Source organism: Anopheles bellator, chromosome 1 (assembly GCF_943735745.2).
Source record: "Anopheles bellator chromosome 1, idAnoBellAS_SP24_06.2, whole genome shotgun sequence".
Lineage (NCBI taxonomy): Eukaryota > Metazoa > Arthropoda > Insecta > Diptera > Culicidae > Anopheles > Anopheles bellator.
The window spans coordinates 40,820,436-40,836,349 of NC_071285.1; the positions used below are offsets into that span (position 1 = coordinate 40,820,436).

Genomic DNA, 15,914 nt, shown 5'->3' on the forward strand with positions numbered 1-15,914 from the left:
AGCATAAGTAGCTAAAGCCCTCGATACCCACGAGTCGAGCGCCGTCGGTTGATCTCCGGAGAGGCTTGGTGTCGAATGTCCCTGTCTCTGTGTGCGTACGTGTGTATGTGTGCCGTTTGTCATCTCGAAGGAGTTCGTCTTCCAACTGATTTCCCCCCAACTTCCCCACCAACCAACAGATATGCTCCTTGACGAGCTTGATTATGCGACGTTGTGACGGGCGAGATTGAAATTCATAAATTCAAACCTAACCTCAAACACTCCGCCGGGGAGGGCGGTGGGCGAGGGGTAGGCACCCTCCACCGACCCTCCGCGGCCCAGGCTGGTGGCAGGACAGAAATCACAAAATGAAAGCTCGCCCACAAACCCAGGGCCCGGACCGTGGCGATAGTGCATATTTTTCATCTCGCCACAGACCTTGGCGTCGTCCCTTGGAGGGCCCCGGTTTTATCAACTTCTCGCTCTCTATCTCTCTCTCTCTCACTCTCCCTTTGTGGGTTGGATTTCGGTGTAGAGTTGGAGCTGCTTGCGGAGAAGAAAAATATGTTTCAGGATGCATAAAATTGTGTGCGCATATTTCCTTCACGCATCATCGAGCCGTTCCGTTGTTGTCGGCGGCACCAGCAAGAGAGAGAGAGAGATAGAGGCAAAGCACGAAACCCGACGGGGCCGGCGGCATATTTCGTCCTCGACCGATGTGACATATGCCGCCGCCGCCGACGACGGCAGAAAGGATGCCGAATGCCGCAACCGAAAAGGTGAAGGATGAATAAACAGAACCGGGTCGTCACATACACGGATACGAGCCCGGGGGCTTCGGTGGGGTTGGGTTCTGTTTTTCCCCGACCCAGCGAGGGTTCCGCGAGGGAGTGTGGCCGCGGAAAACGATATCATTTCCTCGGTACCTATCAAAATAATTGGCCATTGTGTGTTGCGTCGTGGGTCGCAATCCGCCTTTCTTTCTTCGATGGGGGCGCCGATGTGCGTTGCTGATGGGTATTTGCTGAGTGAGTTCACTGTTGTGTTGTTGTTGCGGTAAAATTACGATTCCGACCGGCTTGAACCGTTCAAGGATTAAGTCCTTCGCCAGACCTTTCCAAAGGTTGATGTCCCTAACGCTGGGTTGCCCTTTCGTTCGCTTTGTTTATTGCCATTTCCGACTTCGATCGGGAACGATCAAAGTACTCGTCAAATCGAAATATCCTTACGCCCGATCCGGCACTGGTTGGACTCCTTTGGAACCGGTTGCCGCATTTTTTGTAGCACACTTTAATGAAAGTAACGCTTTGGGGGCTTAGCGTGTCGCATCCGTCATCGATCAAGGGCTATGCAGAAGAGCGGCTGATGAAATGCTTCCCATCGATCGGACAAGCAGGGCCACAGGAACCTAGGCCCCACATAATCCAGCCCCGGACAGGCCGGACCGAGACCGGAGTTGATGATGTTGCAGGAACGCGTTTAAGTGGATTAGCACACGGGCACCGGCACTTCCGATCGCCGGATGGGATGGGCAGGAAAACAATTGATCCGTCAATTGAATAACGCTCAATAGAGGGCAGCTCGGGCTGGCACCGGAAATTAAGCATCAGCAAGCCGGCTGCGGGCGGTGGGACAGTTGATTGAATATTTGGGGATTAACTGTCCAATTAACCGAAAAGCGGGCGCCTCGGTGGGAAGTGCAAAGTCACTGCTCCCGAAGGGTCCTCTGTTCGGCCGACCGGCCCTTGTTGTTGTCGCCGTCGCCCCGCCGGAAGGGGTTACCTGGAGCGAAACTCGCATTTTCATCCTAAATGACAAATAATCCACTTTGGACGGGGCGGGACAAGTTCTCGATGGATGGATCTCTCGACGACCGGGATCAGGACGACGGCAACGCTTGGGTTTCTGCCGGCTGGGCTGGTTGGGATCCGAAACATCGTATTCTAATCAGTGGGTGGGCCCAACATGCCGGTGCACGCGTTTGATTAGCTCGGCCAGGGATACCTTCAGGGACCGAAGGACCGCTGGATGGATGGTCGACGGGGATTGGGCGAGCGCTAAATGGACCCGGGCTTGTGGCGACACTGTTGGTGGTGTGGCTGTTGTGACCGGTGTTGTGTCGATGGAATGCCGAAAGAAATCGCCTTCGCTGGAGTAAGGATCCTTTTGAATTCGGTGATGCCGGTGCGGTGATTTTGCGGGCCTTTTCTTTCCATTAGAAAGCCTCCTTCAAAGCCCAACCAGCCACGGTCCGGGACGATCGATAAACGGAAATCCGTTCGCACCGTCCGTCGAGAGGGACCGTTTTTCGATTTCAAAAAACACACAAACACAGACGCTCGTGTGCTCGTCAAGGACCATTTTATATGGCCTAGAAACACAGTTTATCACCGGTTTGAAAGCCCATCGCCTCTACCCGGCTTCCCGGTCACTGTTTTGTTGCCTATAGCTCGTCCCGGTCGTCCTTTCTCCTTCCGCTAAAACGAAACCCATCATCCACGCGGGAATGGCCACCAGTTTTCCACCAGCGTCACGAGATTGGAAGTGAATAATTTGATTTGCTTCGATGGAGGAAGAAAACCGTTCCACCATCTGGCTCGTGACGTGGCCCCGGCTTTGGGTCCGCTTCGAGGTTTTTGCCAGCAGCAGCAGCACTCCACAGCACAGCGGTGTAAAATATGCTGAAGATAATAGAGCGGATTTCCCCGGATGGTTAAGGAATTTCTTCCGAGACGCTTCCGGAACCGAAATGCGGTGCGGTTCCGTTCTGGCCGGACCCTACGCCACGATGGCTACGAGGGTCTAGCGGACTCTCGGGAGAAAAACCTGATTTTAAGCCTGGTTCAGAGGTGTAGCCACCGTAAATGAGGGTCCGACACCGGAGCGGAGCGTCCCGAAGGTCGTGGAAAGTTCACAATAAATTTCGTCCCATTCATGATCGGACTGAGGGGGGCGGAAAGTTTGCTGAAAATTCGTACCGCAAATCCAGTAACAGAAAGTGGGCACAAGAAACAATTTGCTCAGTAAAGTTTCCACTGAAATTTCCACTGAACTTCCTGTGAAAACGCACAGTGGCTGGTTGCTTTGGACTGGCTTCATTAGCGACAGACTGTAACTCTTCTCTTTTACGGTGGTTCTAGATGTTTTTGTTTCCATAGCTGTAATTGGCTACCGCATCGGGTCTACACGCGTATCGGATGTCCTTTTGCAAATGTCGGAAAATTCTCTTTCACTCCGAGCACCGAGCCGCAAACGCCGAGCTCCGCGAGGATAAACATGAGCTAAGGCGCAACATGAGCTATAATAGCAAAGCAAACAAAGTAAAGCACTCACGAGCTTATCCCAACTTTTATCTCGGCCTGGGCCGCGTCAGACAGCCTCCGATAGACTGACGGAAACCATCAAACACCGACCATGCTGGTTCGTTGGAGTGGAAGGTAAAAAAGTTTTCCTTCCCACGGCTGGCTTAGAGGTTTACCTTTTCTTGTCTCAAAATAAACGTATTTTTTCTGTTCGGAGAGCTCAGCTCAATGCTTCTTTTGATGCAAAATTTCATCTTTTCCCATCCACCGATCCACCGACCCGTCCGATCGGCTTCAATCCTCCGATCGTAAAAATAATCGTAAAATCAAAAATCGATAATCGACCGAAAATCGAGGACCGTGGAGATAAATGTAGAGCGCGGCGTAACGCCCCCCCTCCCCCTCTGTGCCATGTGCGGCCAAACTAAGTGCGTCAAAGGGAAGGACAAAAAAAACAATCATCTTCTGGTGTCGGCATCGGTCTTGAGGGGACAGAAAATAGAATCGGAAAAATAGACCAACGGTAAAGTTGGCAGCCGGAACTAGCTGCCATTATCATGCACCGGACCGGACCGAAGAACAGTGGGCCGAATGGCTTTTCTGGCTTTTCGTCGGGCTGTGCGGGGCTAATCTAGTGGAAAATGCCGGAACCCACTCGCAAACGGCCCTTTAATCGGCACTTTGGCTCGGTTGGCGATTCCTCGCCGTGGTCGCAAACTATGCTCCAAATATTCTCTACGGAGAGGTGGAAAAATTTAGCACGCAGCTCGGTCATTGACCACTGGGCCCTGTCCATAGCTTATAATCATGTGCAACGTTAAGTTAAGGATGATGGTTGCTGTTAATGAGATTCGCATAGATTCGAAATGATTTCGGTAACCGTCCGGAGTTTTCCACGCTAAGGCTTCGTTGAGCAGGATTGAAGGGGAATTATCGAAAACGATTCTCGAAATCTCGAAAAATCATTCACCAAGTGCCAACCAGTGTTTGGCACACCATCAACGAGGCAAACCCGACAGCAGCGAACGGTTTGGGGTTCGGAGCACTTTTTTCCACGGCTCCGTCTGTTCCGTTGGAATGGCAACAGTTGGCTGCCACTATTCGAATTGGGACGATTTATGATTATCTGGAAACTATTGGCAAATATTAATGTTCGATCTGAGCACTTGAATAATGTTTGTTGGGAGCAGCAAGAAGTTTACCGAAGGGGCGGAATGAAACGTGCTTTCCGTGCTTCAGTTTGATGGCCACACCATATTCGGAGGCGTATGCGAGCGTGGAACCGGATTGTCTTGGACCGGGTGTCGCTCATCAGGAGCGCACAGCATTGCAGTGGTCGCGACTGCACTGCAGAGACTGCCGCAGACCGAATAACCCCAAATTGCTGGCCACTGACTTCTTCTTATACTCTTATGGGAAAAGAAAAACAAAACCCTTTTCTGCCGTTTTCATGTGCAGCCCCCTGGACCTGGATGCTGTGGCCGATGCACCACAGTCCGAAGCGCCGGTGCCCTGCGCGGGCTTTAATGAGTCGCCATTTTTGTCGGGCTTTAAATGGAAACGCCCGAGCCCGGCCTACCACATGAGCCGAGCGGACAAATTGCGCTTATGCAAATTGGAGCCATTTTTGCGGCATTCACTTAATCCGCTGAAGCGCTCCAAATAAATTATTAACACAGTCACGGCGATGCTGGTTGGCCGTGTGTGTGCTAGGGCTCTGGTGCTGGGCCTTTCGGGTATTTAAATATGCGCTGGTGCCACACGAGCCGGCCGAGACTGCGTGGCTGCGTTGCGGGGTAGGGGATGATGTTGGGACCAGCAGCCCACGTGGCCGGAGTTCGGGATTTCACTCGCAATAATTAAATAACGCGATAACGAGCACTAATGGCTACCAGGGAAGGGTGGCCGGTTGAGCTTTGATCGCGGCGGGGCGGCCAGGATATTTCCCGAAAACCGATCCGCTAAACCGATGAGTGATGCCTGCACCGCAAGCGCTGCGCTTTGACATGGCCGCGGCCCGTTTATTAATTCAAATTGTTGCAAAATTAAATGACACTAAATGGCCCGCGAAATCCATTTTCACCCGTCGGTGGTGGTGGCCAAAAGAGATGGAACGATTTTATTAAAAAAATTAATTTATTCATCGATGCGACTCATTGCGCGAGCCTGGCGCCTGGTGAGCGTGTTTATTCTAAATTATACTCATTAGGGCACATAATTCCCCGGCCTGCGCCATTATGGTGTACAAACATAATAACCAGAACGCTTTCCAAACGCTTCTCTCGCCTGAACCTTGGGTGGCAAGGAAAAAAAAAAGGCTCATGGCGTTAAACACTCTATGTTGGCCCCGAAGTTGCCCCAGTGGATGATGCTACGGGACACGCGCGCTACCCACCTAAGCCCACCATAATGCACTGCGCGCCAAACCGGAGCCAGCAAAGTCACATTTCCGGCCATTATGGCACTTGAACCGACGCGTGCACACACTTTATTAAACTCCATTTCCATACGGCGGCGGAGGGGATCAGCCGGGCGGCCCCGGGGGTGGTGGGTTAGTTGGGCTTTCGGGTGGTGGAATATGTAAAAATCTATTACGCGGCGCCCATCCCGCCGTACCCGGCGGATGCGGATGCGCGAGGTGAGAGCATTTATCATGCGGCGCTGGTTTATGAAATGCAACATCATTTATTCACACACGACTGCCTCTCCACTGTCCACTAAGGCGAAGGCGGGTGTGGCCACCGATGTGGGCACCGGAAATAGAATGTCCTTTTTTCGTAGCCGGAAGAATGCCATTAACGTTCGGCTGGCGAAACATGACCGTGTAATGTTGGGCCCGTGACGACCGGTGGCAACATATGGTGCTACAGCGGCAACCATAAGGCTCAACATCGCAGTGGGCCGGTGGGTCGTTTCCATGTTAGCAGCGTTATGCTGTGCGTTTCCGTGTGAACACGTTTTGAGACGGTTGCTAGGTGTGTTAGGTTATGGTTTGTTAATGTCTTGCGATTACGTTAATTTATTTAAGTTTTCAACGGAGCATCGGCGGTAGTACTCAAATTCCAGCTTTCAACTGTAATTTCAGTTTATGGCCCGGATTGAGACTCTTGTGTAAGCTTGTGTAAAACATTTCAAAGAGCTAAACATTGTTGTACCGCCAGCTGGGCGGAACTTTTCATACTCTAGGTGATGATACTAATTAAGTTCTCATTTAACATAAGCCCAGACACATGCGGAAATCTCCAGCATCGCTTTTGGAGAATGAAGATTACTTCACATAAGGCTGTCTAAAAAGTCATGGGCGTTTTTTGCGTGAACTTCAAAACATTATTTGAGATACTTTAAGTTGTACGATTTGCTTCAAATATGCACCATTTTGTTGGAAAATTGCCTGTTGCCTCTTTAAAAATACCTTCATAATGCCTCTCTTGCAGAAGGCTTGGTGGAAAACTCAAGCAATTTCTTTTCACAATTCTTTCTTTTTGATTTTAGTTTTTCATCACTCAGGAAATTTTGTAATGCGTTAAAAAGGTTTCAATCGCTTGGTGCAAGGTCCGGTGGATGCATACAAATTTCCCAACCAAGCTCCCAGACTTTCTGGCAAGTCACTAAAGATGTGCGTAGTATTTCGTTGGCCTGGTGAAACACAAAACATCTTCCGTTGGCCGATTCTGGTCGTTTTTGGTAAATTGCTAGCTTCGAACGGTGCAGTAATTGACAGTAGAGATCTGAATTTAGTGTTTGGCTACACGGAAGCAACTCACAATAAACGATTCCTTTCAAGTCCCACCAAGTTGGCCACTGGTTAAACTGTTTCACCTTTATCCCCAGTACCAATCTGTTTCAGAAATGGGTCCATTTCATTCCGTTTGGCCAAAACTTCTCAAATCGATATTCGAGCCATCATGCTTTTTAGTGTAAATAGGGTGGCGCCCAAACATCGAGCTTCTGTGTGAATCCAGCTTTGCGCAAGTAACTCTGGTCAATGCTCTGATTACTAAAATGCTGATCAACTTTGATTATTTCTGTGATTTTATCGACATTTGCGACGGCGGGTCTGCCTTTGTGAGGTACAACTTAAACATAAAAAAAAACTTAAACGCACATTAGTAGCGGTTGGGGTACCGGAACCACAAATACCCTGAACAAACTCAGCGGCCTAGCTTCAATTTTCGCCTTTTTCGGACAAAAACGGTAAAATGTACCGATTTTTTTCCTTTTTGCCTTCGTTAACTTGAAACTGTACGATCGATCATTCACGAGAGATTGATCACTAAAGGCATCTATCGTGAAAAGCGTCCATGACTTTTTAGACAGCCTGATATGTTCAAAAATAATAAACCAGCTTGTTGCGTTTCTCTCTTAATTATTCTATAATTTTGTAATGCGAAATAAGTGCTACTATAGCTAGTCAAGTCCAGAAGGAGAAGTTATTTCAAAGGACATAATATCAATACAGATCCCAAAGTACTATAATTAAGGCAAACATTGTAAGCTGCTCAAGGGCTTCGTACATAAATTTACACATACAGTTGGTTTATTATTGTTTGTGGATTGCGCAGTGTGCTCAGTGCCCTCAGCCCACGGATGATGCACCGGACAGATTCGCCACGTAGTTTACATTAACGACCATCAACGTCGGTCGCAGCGGCAACGCCGGCATGTTGCAGCGCGCATCGGCACCTCGTTTTGTAGCTCCTACCTCAGTTGGCATTGGGCGCTGCGGGTGCTTAGTAGTCGTTGCTCAGCGATAGGCTACGAAAGGGGTGGCTTGGTACGCTTGTGTGTGTTGGCCAGCGAAACAGCGCCGTGGGCCGTGAAAGTGTATGGTTTGGTTGCGTTTGCTAATGTTTTGAAAAGTGTCCACACGTATCAGGGGCCAACAGCGCTCCCAGCAACCCCCACGGCCAAACCAAACGACGGCGTGCAGCTGATGATGATGATGATGGTGAAGGGGCGTCGCCGCTGATAGGGGTGACAACCAGTGTGACACCCAATTTGACTCCGAAGGAATCGGGTCCCCCGATGGTGGCGCCTCTTTAACACAGTGAACGCAAAACACACTGAAACAAGAGGAACAAAATTAAACCACACACACAGCCACTGGCCTAGCGAGTCTATATAAAAGCAATTGATCACCCATTGTCACCAGTCAGTTGGCCGCTGGACAGCTTTTACTCCGGATCGTGGTCCCTCTTTCTCTCTCGCACACCGGGCGATTGTTTTTTAAATTAGTGCTTCAACATTGCATCCGCTTCGGCCATTTCGGTGGGGGTGTGCCTCCCTGGTGTACTAATCGTTGGCCACTGAAACGAGGTGGCAGTGATTATTTGATATTCACACAAAAGACCAAAAGAAGTCCATCACTCACCTCGCAACAGCTGAAACAATAGTAGGAGGCCATTTTTAAAAACCCCCCCCGTTAAAAGCCCCTTTCACGAGTTTCGGTGGCCGGTCGGCGACGGAATCCGCGTGTGCCAAAAACCCGGTGCGGTGCGTTGCGGTGAGCGTCTGCCTGTGTGTTTGTGTGTGTGCGTGCGCGTATCCTTCGCGAAAATGAACACAACCGCCGTGGCGCTGCTGCTGTTCGTGGCGCTGGTGGTCTGCATCGGGGATAGTGCAGAAATTCCGCCACTTCCGGTGCAGGACGACCTAAAGAGTGCACCGGCGCCCTCCTCGGACGAAGAGTGTAAGTGAATCCTGCCCCATTATCCGCCCCGAGGGGGGCCCCTGGGCTGAAGCCACGATAAAAAGTGTAATTCTCCTAGACTCTCGCGTGTTGGAACGGGGCGTTGTTCGCGTTTTTGTGGTCATTTTCCCAACATTTTTACCGCAACTGGGCAAGTAGAGAGGGGCCGAGCCGGTTCGGTCAACATAGTAAGGGCCGGGGCGTTCCGGCCTTGATGGACACCTGGGCCGGTGAATGAACCGAACGGGGCACCACCGGCCCACCGGTTGGGTGTTTTTGAGTTAATTTCACCGCACGTGCCGCCCGTGTGGGGGTCTATGTTGCGATAAGGGTTGGCGATGGGGTTTATGGTTCACGTGCCAGCATGCCAAACGTCGGAAATTACTTTTAATCCGTAACCGCGGCCGCTCTTGGGCTGGTTGCACTAAAGTTCGATCTGGCTGGCGATCTGGCCGTTCGATCACTGGCGTTGACTTGCCAAGCAGCAATTTTAGTTTGGATGTTCGTTATCTTTACTAACGACACGTCGTTATAATACAACCAGGTCCTCCGGTCGTTGTAATATAACCAGATTATTTAACCGGAGAACTTTCCTTGAAAAGGCACTCGTCCACGCCGCTATTTTTTTGCCAGGTATTTGTTTAGTTTTTACAATGGAGTTTATGAGTTTGGATCACATTTAAATTTATTTAAAATCTAAACCAAAGCATAAAGAGTTGTTCTAGGGAACTTGCTGCTGAACCACGCATATTTTTGTGCCCCAGCGAAGTTTCAGCGAAGCCCTGGACGGAATTTCGAGAAAATTACTATTTCAGTGCGGCCGTCCGAAGGTGAAATGCTATTCGTCCCGAATTCACCATCGCCTCGGGCAACAATTTCGTAACCGCGGACCTTCCACACCTTCTCTGAACGCTCTTTCCATCACCAAGTGGCGTCCATCACGGAGTCCGTATCCCGCCCCGGGTACGGATTGGAATGCATCAATTTGTGGCTACTGCAAAATGTAGCTGCAATATTCAATAATCGCTGCTGCGAGAGACCGCAGCAGCCAATTTGCGAGTCAATCCCGGCATCCGAGGCAACCGGGTTCCTAATCCGGGGACGTCGATGTTTCTTCGGTCGTCCCAAAAATGGAGCTTCTTCTGAGTGGAATGGGATAGTTGGACAATTTTCTTCTTACGGCCCAGGAACCTGTCCACGTTCGGAGACTGCGCAACGCGCCGGACTCGAGAAAATGGCCCATTTGCGCCGGGAATATCTGTGTGGTTGTGTAAACAGCGCATCCACACAGCGAACGGGGAGGATACAAAACCGTTTACTTCCGTTTCCAGCGACGACGGCCCGGACGGGAACTAGTGAATTAATTGCATTAACAGCCCACGGCGGAATCGTTTTGCGGAGGACTCTGTGTTTCGTTTGTCGAGAAAAATGGAATGCCCGTGAAATCCGTCGGAGCGCCAAAAGAGCGGGAGCGCAGGCCACAGATTGCTCCAAGTTTTCCGGCAGAATTCCCATCAGCCGAGGTGTTCTTGGTTCTACTTTTTTGGAGCAGCTCACAGCGGTCTAGCCGATCGAGACATTATTTAAAATTGCATCGTTTTGCACGAATTGTGATTCGATTTCAGTACGATCTTTAGCAATCGTTCGTCAGCCGACCGGTTATCAAGCCCATTTGGGAGGACCCGGGAGCTGCAGTTGACATTGCGCGCGGCGGACAGCATTCAAATTGTGCTCCATAAACGCCATGGAGCATGAATTATTTCCGGTGGCGGCTATTCGCTTATCGTGCTGGAAGTCTCTGTCGGGCTGCTGCAGTCTATCGCGAAGGATACGTGGCAATTAGCAGGGTAAAACTTTTGAAACACAACCATCGAGATAATGGCCGTTCCGGATGACGGGCAACGGGCGTGCCACGGCCTTGGTGCATTCCCAGCTTCCGTACGGAAAGTTGAAACGACACGGCCGTTGTCGGGGAGGCCGAACCACTACCGGTCGGCGAATTTGAATAACTTTCCGGAACTAATGACGCTTCCTGGGGGGACATTCCGTTCGGTTCGAGCTTTAGTATTGGGGGTTTTCTGCGATTTTCTGGCCCAAGTTTTCGACGCCACCGAAGTGGTGGTGGCTGGTAAAGACGCACCGGTCGCTCTCTTCGGGAAAAGTATCGTAATGATGTACCCGTAACGAGGCGCTACATGACTGTTGTTTCTGGAAGGGAAACTTGTGCTTTCAATTGCGACCCGGTTCGATGGGTTTTTTTGCAACCCTGTGCCTGACAACGTTTCGACGAACGTTCGATCAGCAGCCGGTCTTGAGCCGGTTTTGGGTACTGCATATGCGTTTGACGTTGGTGCCTCCGATGCGTCCGGACCGAAACTTCCATATTTAGACATTCAAATTGAAATTCTTCGATACACAACGTAAAAAAACACACACACAAACTTGTTGCGTAATCCGTGAAACCGTTAACGTTCTCCACGGCGCTCCAGCTCACGAAAGCGCCGCGAAATGCGACCGAAACTTTGGCCCATAAATATTTCAGCTGACTTAAGGTTGTGCCGCGTCAGCTTGAGCCATTCAAAGTAAATACCACTCCGCCTTCCGGGCTCCTCTCCGGGGTGTGCATTCGGCGCCGATTGTCAATACTTCCGGTCGTCACGATGTGACTTATGTAAGAAACCGCTACAGTTCCGTTCCGTAATGCTCATAAATCATTCAGCAGCAGTCGCGCCCACCGACCGCCGGTTGCATCGATTTTCCGACGGGTCGGGGCGCCAATAAACGAAACAGTGGCCACCCCTGGCCAAAAATTTGCTCGGGGCAAAAGAAAGCAAATGTCTGTTTCGGAAGTGAACTTTTAATTCGCAAAGTTGTGTTTGGGAACTGTCGGAGCGCATCATCTCTGGACCCGGAAGCCCGGCAAGACCGGGCGACCGGGGCCGGGCAGCCCCGACCGAAAACCGTAAAGTCATCGCAGAACTTTGTAAATTAAATTATACTTCGAAACATGAGGCCGCCCAGCATTCGTCCTGCCGAAGGAGCATAAATGGTTTACAACACCAGTTCCGACGCCCTGTACAGCTTCCATGGTTTCTTTTTTATTTCATTCACTTGGAGGTCGCTTTTAGTGTTGAAGAAATCTGAAAAAAAAATAGATTAAACGAACCTCGGCCATGGACAGCATAATTACCGAAGACCGAGATTGGCCCATTTTAATGGCACACATCAGCATTAAGGGGCCGATCTTTAACCGGCCGGCCGTTTCAAACTCGTCGCACGTCCCACTGGCGCACTGGCTTTAGAGACCGTTAACGACGATGCTGGGACGACCGATTGATTGATGGCCGGGGCGTAGCGTAGCATTCGCCAGAATCGTAGTAGATTGGATTTCGGGCCGTAATGTCGCGCCCGGTAAGCATCGTAAGCGCCATCTGCCTATCTGGCCCGGCTTCTGGTTCTCAGCTGCCGAAACACGCTCTTTGCGGAAAAAATAAAGAGAAGGTCCTGCGGACTTGCGATAGGAAATCGATCGATTCGACGGGTGGCCCCACGCGTGGAGGTTGTCACGGAGCCCTCCTTCGCCATTAGCCGCGGAATGACCGGAAGTGTGGCGCAGGACATTCACGCAGTCCCCCTCCCGGCGTTCGTGAATCCGGCATACGTGAACCGACTGCTAGTGGGCACGGGGCATGCAGGCAGGCGAGGCAGGCTCCCGGTAGGGCGTCCGGAGCCATCTTGCAGTTTCTACCGACGATGATTGATTATAATATCGTGTTTTATTCGCCCAGCCCCACTTCGGGTGTCAAGAGCGTGACTAAAGTCACACCACGGCCCCCACGGCTCGATCGGCCGTAGCCGTGTTTGATTGCCAAACAGCGTAAGGGGAAACCCTGCGCAAACTGTTGATAGAGCCCCGTGCCGCAGCGCCGGGAATGCTGCCTTCGATGGAGTATTCGTTTGGGTAGTGTTTATTTACTCCATGATTTATTTGATCCAATCCCGCCAGAACGATCCGGTGTCCTGTTTGCTGGCCAATAGAAGATTACGACTGCGAAAAAGACGGCAATGCGCACCGTTTTGATGGATTAATTTTCGTCCCGTGCCCGACCTTCGACTGCAAACTGTTTAAACACAACATTTTGAAGCTCACACCAAACCATTTGTCCATTTGATCAGCACTTGGGCTAGGGCGACCGATAACTGGTAGACGATTGCATCAAACTGCCTCAATTTGCACCACGTAATCACTGTCCGGCAGTGCGACTGGCCAGGCATTTCTATGCCCATTTGCGCTAAAAAGGAAATGTTCCGCTTTCTGGGGCATTCTCGGTTTTCTCTCGTTCGGCCTCGTTCTATGATTTTGTGGCTTGAGGACTTCCGCCTTTTTTTTGCAATAAACTATTTTCGCTTTCATTCACCTAGGACGGGTTCCGTTTGGACTCCTGCGCAAGCATCAGAGGCAATGGAGCCTGACCGTCGTTGGCATGCTGGCCGGAGCTCCTTCCATTCGAATCGGACCGTTAGTTTGAGGACTTGTTTTACGAGTCGGCTTTTTGGGATAGTTTTGAGCTGAAAAGCAGCGCACAACGGTTTTCGGTTTCCGTCCCTCCACTAATGACGCCCGCTTGTTTCACCGCTGTGAAGTTTTGCATTTGAAACGATGGTGTTTGCGGTGGGAAAAACTGTTGCACCGTACCGCAGGGCAGTGATTTGCCTATCCATTTAGTCCGCTTCAGCCCGTCGGTTGAACATCAAAGAGCAGTCGTGGGTTTGTGTTCGTTTAAGTGTGCTCATTAGAGCGTAATGTCTTCGAATTACGAGCACTTCGGCGGTGTTGGAAATCAGTTGGCCCCGGGGGGATCAATCTTCACACACAGAAACACGCAGATTATTTTCCAATTACCGGCGATTGGCTTCAGCGGCGTGTGGCCCGGCAGATCATTAAGATGTAAACATTCGCCCCAGAAGCTCATGCAGCACATGCGGCTGGCGGAAGCGGCCCAATAGCCAATCCAATCAACGCGGGCCTCACGGAAAGAGTGCCCGGCACGCGGTGTGATAAGCCTTCCGCTAAGCAGTTCTGACGGAAACATAATTACGACGCCTTGGGGACCACTGAAGCAGAGTTTCACTTGGGTCCGCCCGTGAAGTGTGCGAGTGTGAATGACTAATGGTTTGTTGCGGGTGGTTTGATTGAATATCTATTTATCATAAACTTTGACACGGAAAGGGGGCTAGTGGCACATAGACCCCGTCTACGGGTGTCTGCGATTGTGACAAGGGCAATAGCTCGTCCGGCCGGCCTGTCATGAATTTCGATTTTTCTCACCCCTCATCTATTGCTATGTTATTACAACCATGTATCGCATTGTTTGTACATAAATTATGAGCAACGGATGCCCACGATGCCGACCACCGGTTGGAGTATCTTCCATCTTTCTGTGCTTTTGTAGTGATTTAAGGAAAATAGCCAACAACACTGCCCGTAAAAATTACGTTGCTACAGTAAGCAACAGAGATTAACGTTTTCGATCTATTGCGGGTCAAGACTGCTCGGAAATTGTAATTACTGGATAAGAAGAAACACTTATCTCGGCAGGGGTGCCAAAGAAGAAGAAGAGAAGTAAATTGGGTGTCAGTATTGATCCCCCAGGTGTTGTTTCTTCTAATTAATGCCAGGTGTGCTGAACAACAAGTAACAACTTGACCCTAACTAAATTATTCTGCTGCTCATCTATCAAATGTGGTGGCTGCCATATTGATGGCTGTGCTGGCTTTAAATGGTTGAGATTAGTATGAGATTAATAGTTCATTGTAAACAACAGATTACCAAAAGCTCTTATTTCAGCAAATGAAAAGTGATTACACTTTGTTGCCAGGTTCTTCATAACCAAATAGAAAAAGTTCATACTTTACATGAGCTCCGTGAGAATGCGAGAAAGGAAACCAGTTAAATGAAAAATATCTAACAAACACGAGAATTGTTCAAAAGTGTTCGCGAAATAAATAAAAGCAAATGTGTCATGAGGTTTTCGTAATCCAGCTAAGAAATATTCTACTCAGCGAATGTTTCTGTTTGACAATTTGCTTCACATTCACAAGTCTCCTTCACGTTTTATCGTATTTTTCTCTAAAACTACGGAAAAGTTGGATAGAATCGTTGCCCATTTAGGTCGATTCTGCACGTTGGGATTAATTTGTGTAATAGGTTGATGCCAGCCACAGATACCAAGTAACAATCCTCAACTATCAATCGTTTCAGCAAGGGGAACCGTTCGGGTACCTTAAGAAGATGCTCGTCGGTTAACTTTGCGCCACGAAGATTACGTGAAAACAAACCGTTTTGATAAAACAACAAGATTATACACATTTCTATGCTTCTGAAATCATACACACTTACCTGATCACATAAAACCACTGTCAAGTAACGAACATTGCTGGCAGGCCAAACAAAATTGCGCAAGGGGCAGTTTAGTAAATAAAGTTCGTCAAGAAGAGCCAACTGATCAATTTTGGACAAGACATCTGTCATCGCCCTCTGCAAAAAGATATTGCAGCGTATACAGTAACCACAATAGCAACAAAAGAATGCAGTTTTTAGCTCACCTGTTCTTCGTCGTAAAAATCCACTTTCAAACATCTGAGATTCTTGAAGTTTTCGCAGATGAAATGTAAAGATGTGGTTTCATTAACGAACATCCCTAATGTTCTGATTTGTGGAGCAATTTTAAAGAATTTCTAAAAAAAATCCAGCTCAGAAGTTACGTCCAAAATGAGATTATCGATAGATTGGAGCGAAGGAATGGCTCCACATCCATTAAATATGCCTCTATTGATATCGCCACTGTCTGCACTAAATCTGAGATGCTACAAAAACAAATATTATATTTTCTTAAAAGAATCCTTCATACAGTATTGCTTACCTTTAATTTAGTTAATTGCGC

General features: G+C 49.4%; 1 protein-coding gene across 1 annotated transcript in view; it reads left to right on the forward strand.

The window, feature by feature from the left end:
* Positions 1 to 8,071: 8,071 nt before the first annotated feature.
* Positions 8,072 to 15,914, forward strand: part of LOC131209367 (U-scoloptoxin(19)-Tl1a) — an 18,410-nt gene continuing 10,567 nt past the window's right edge. Inside the window, exon 1 of the mRNA XM_058202425.1 lies at positions 8,072 to 8,970. Coding sequence (XP_058058408.1) covers positions 8,838 to 8,970 — 133 coding nt within the window. The 5' untranslated portion in view covers positions 8,072 to 8,837. The remainder of the gene's footprint in view (positions 8,971 to 15,914) is intronic.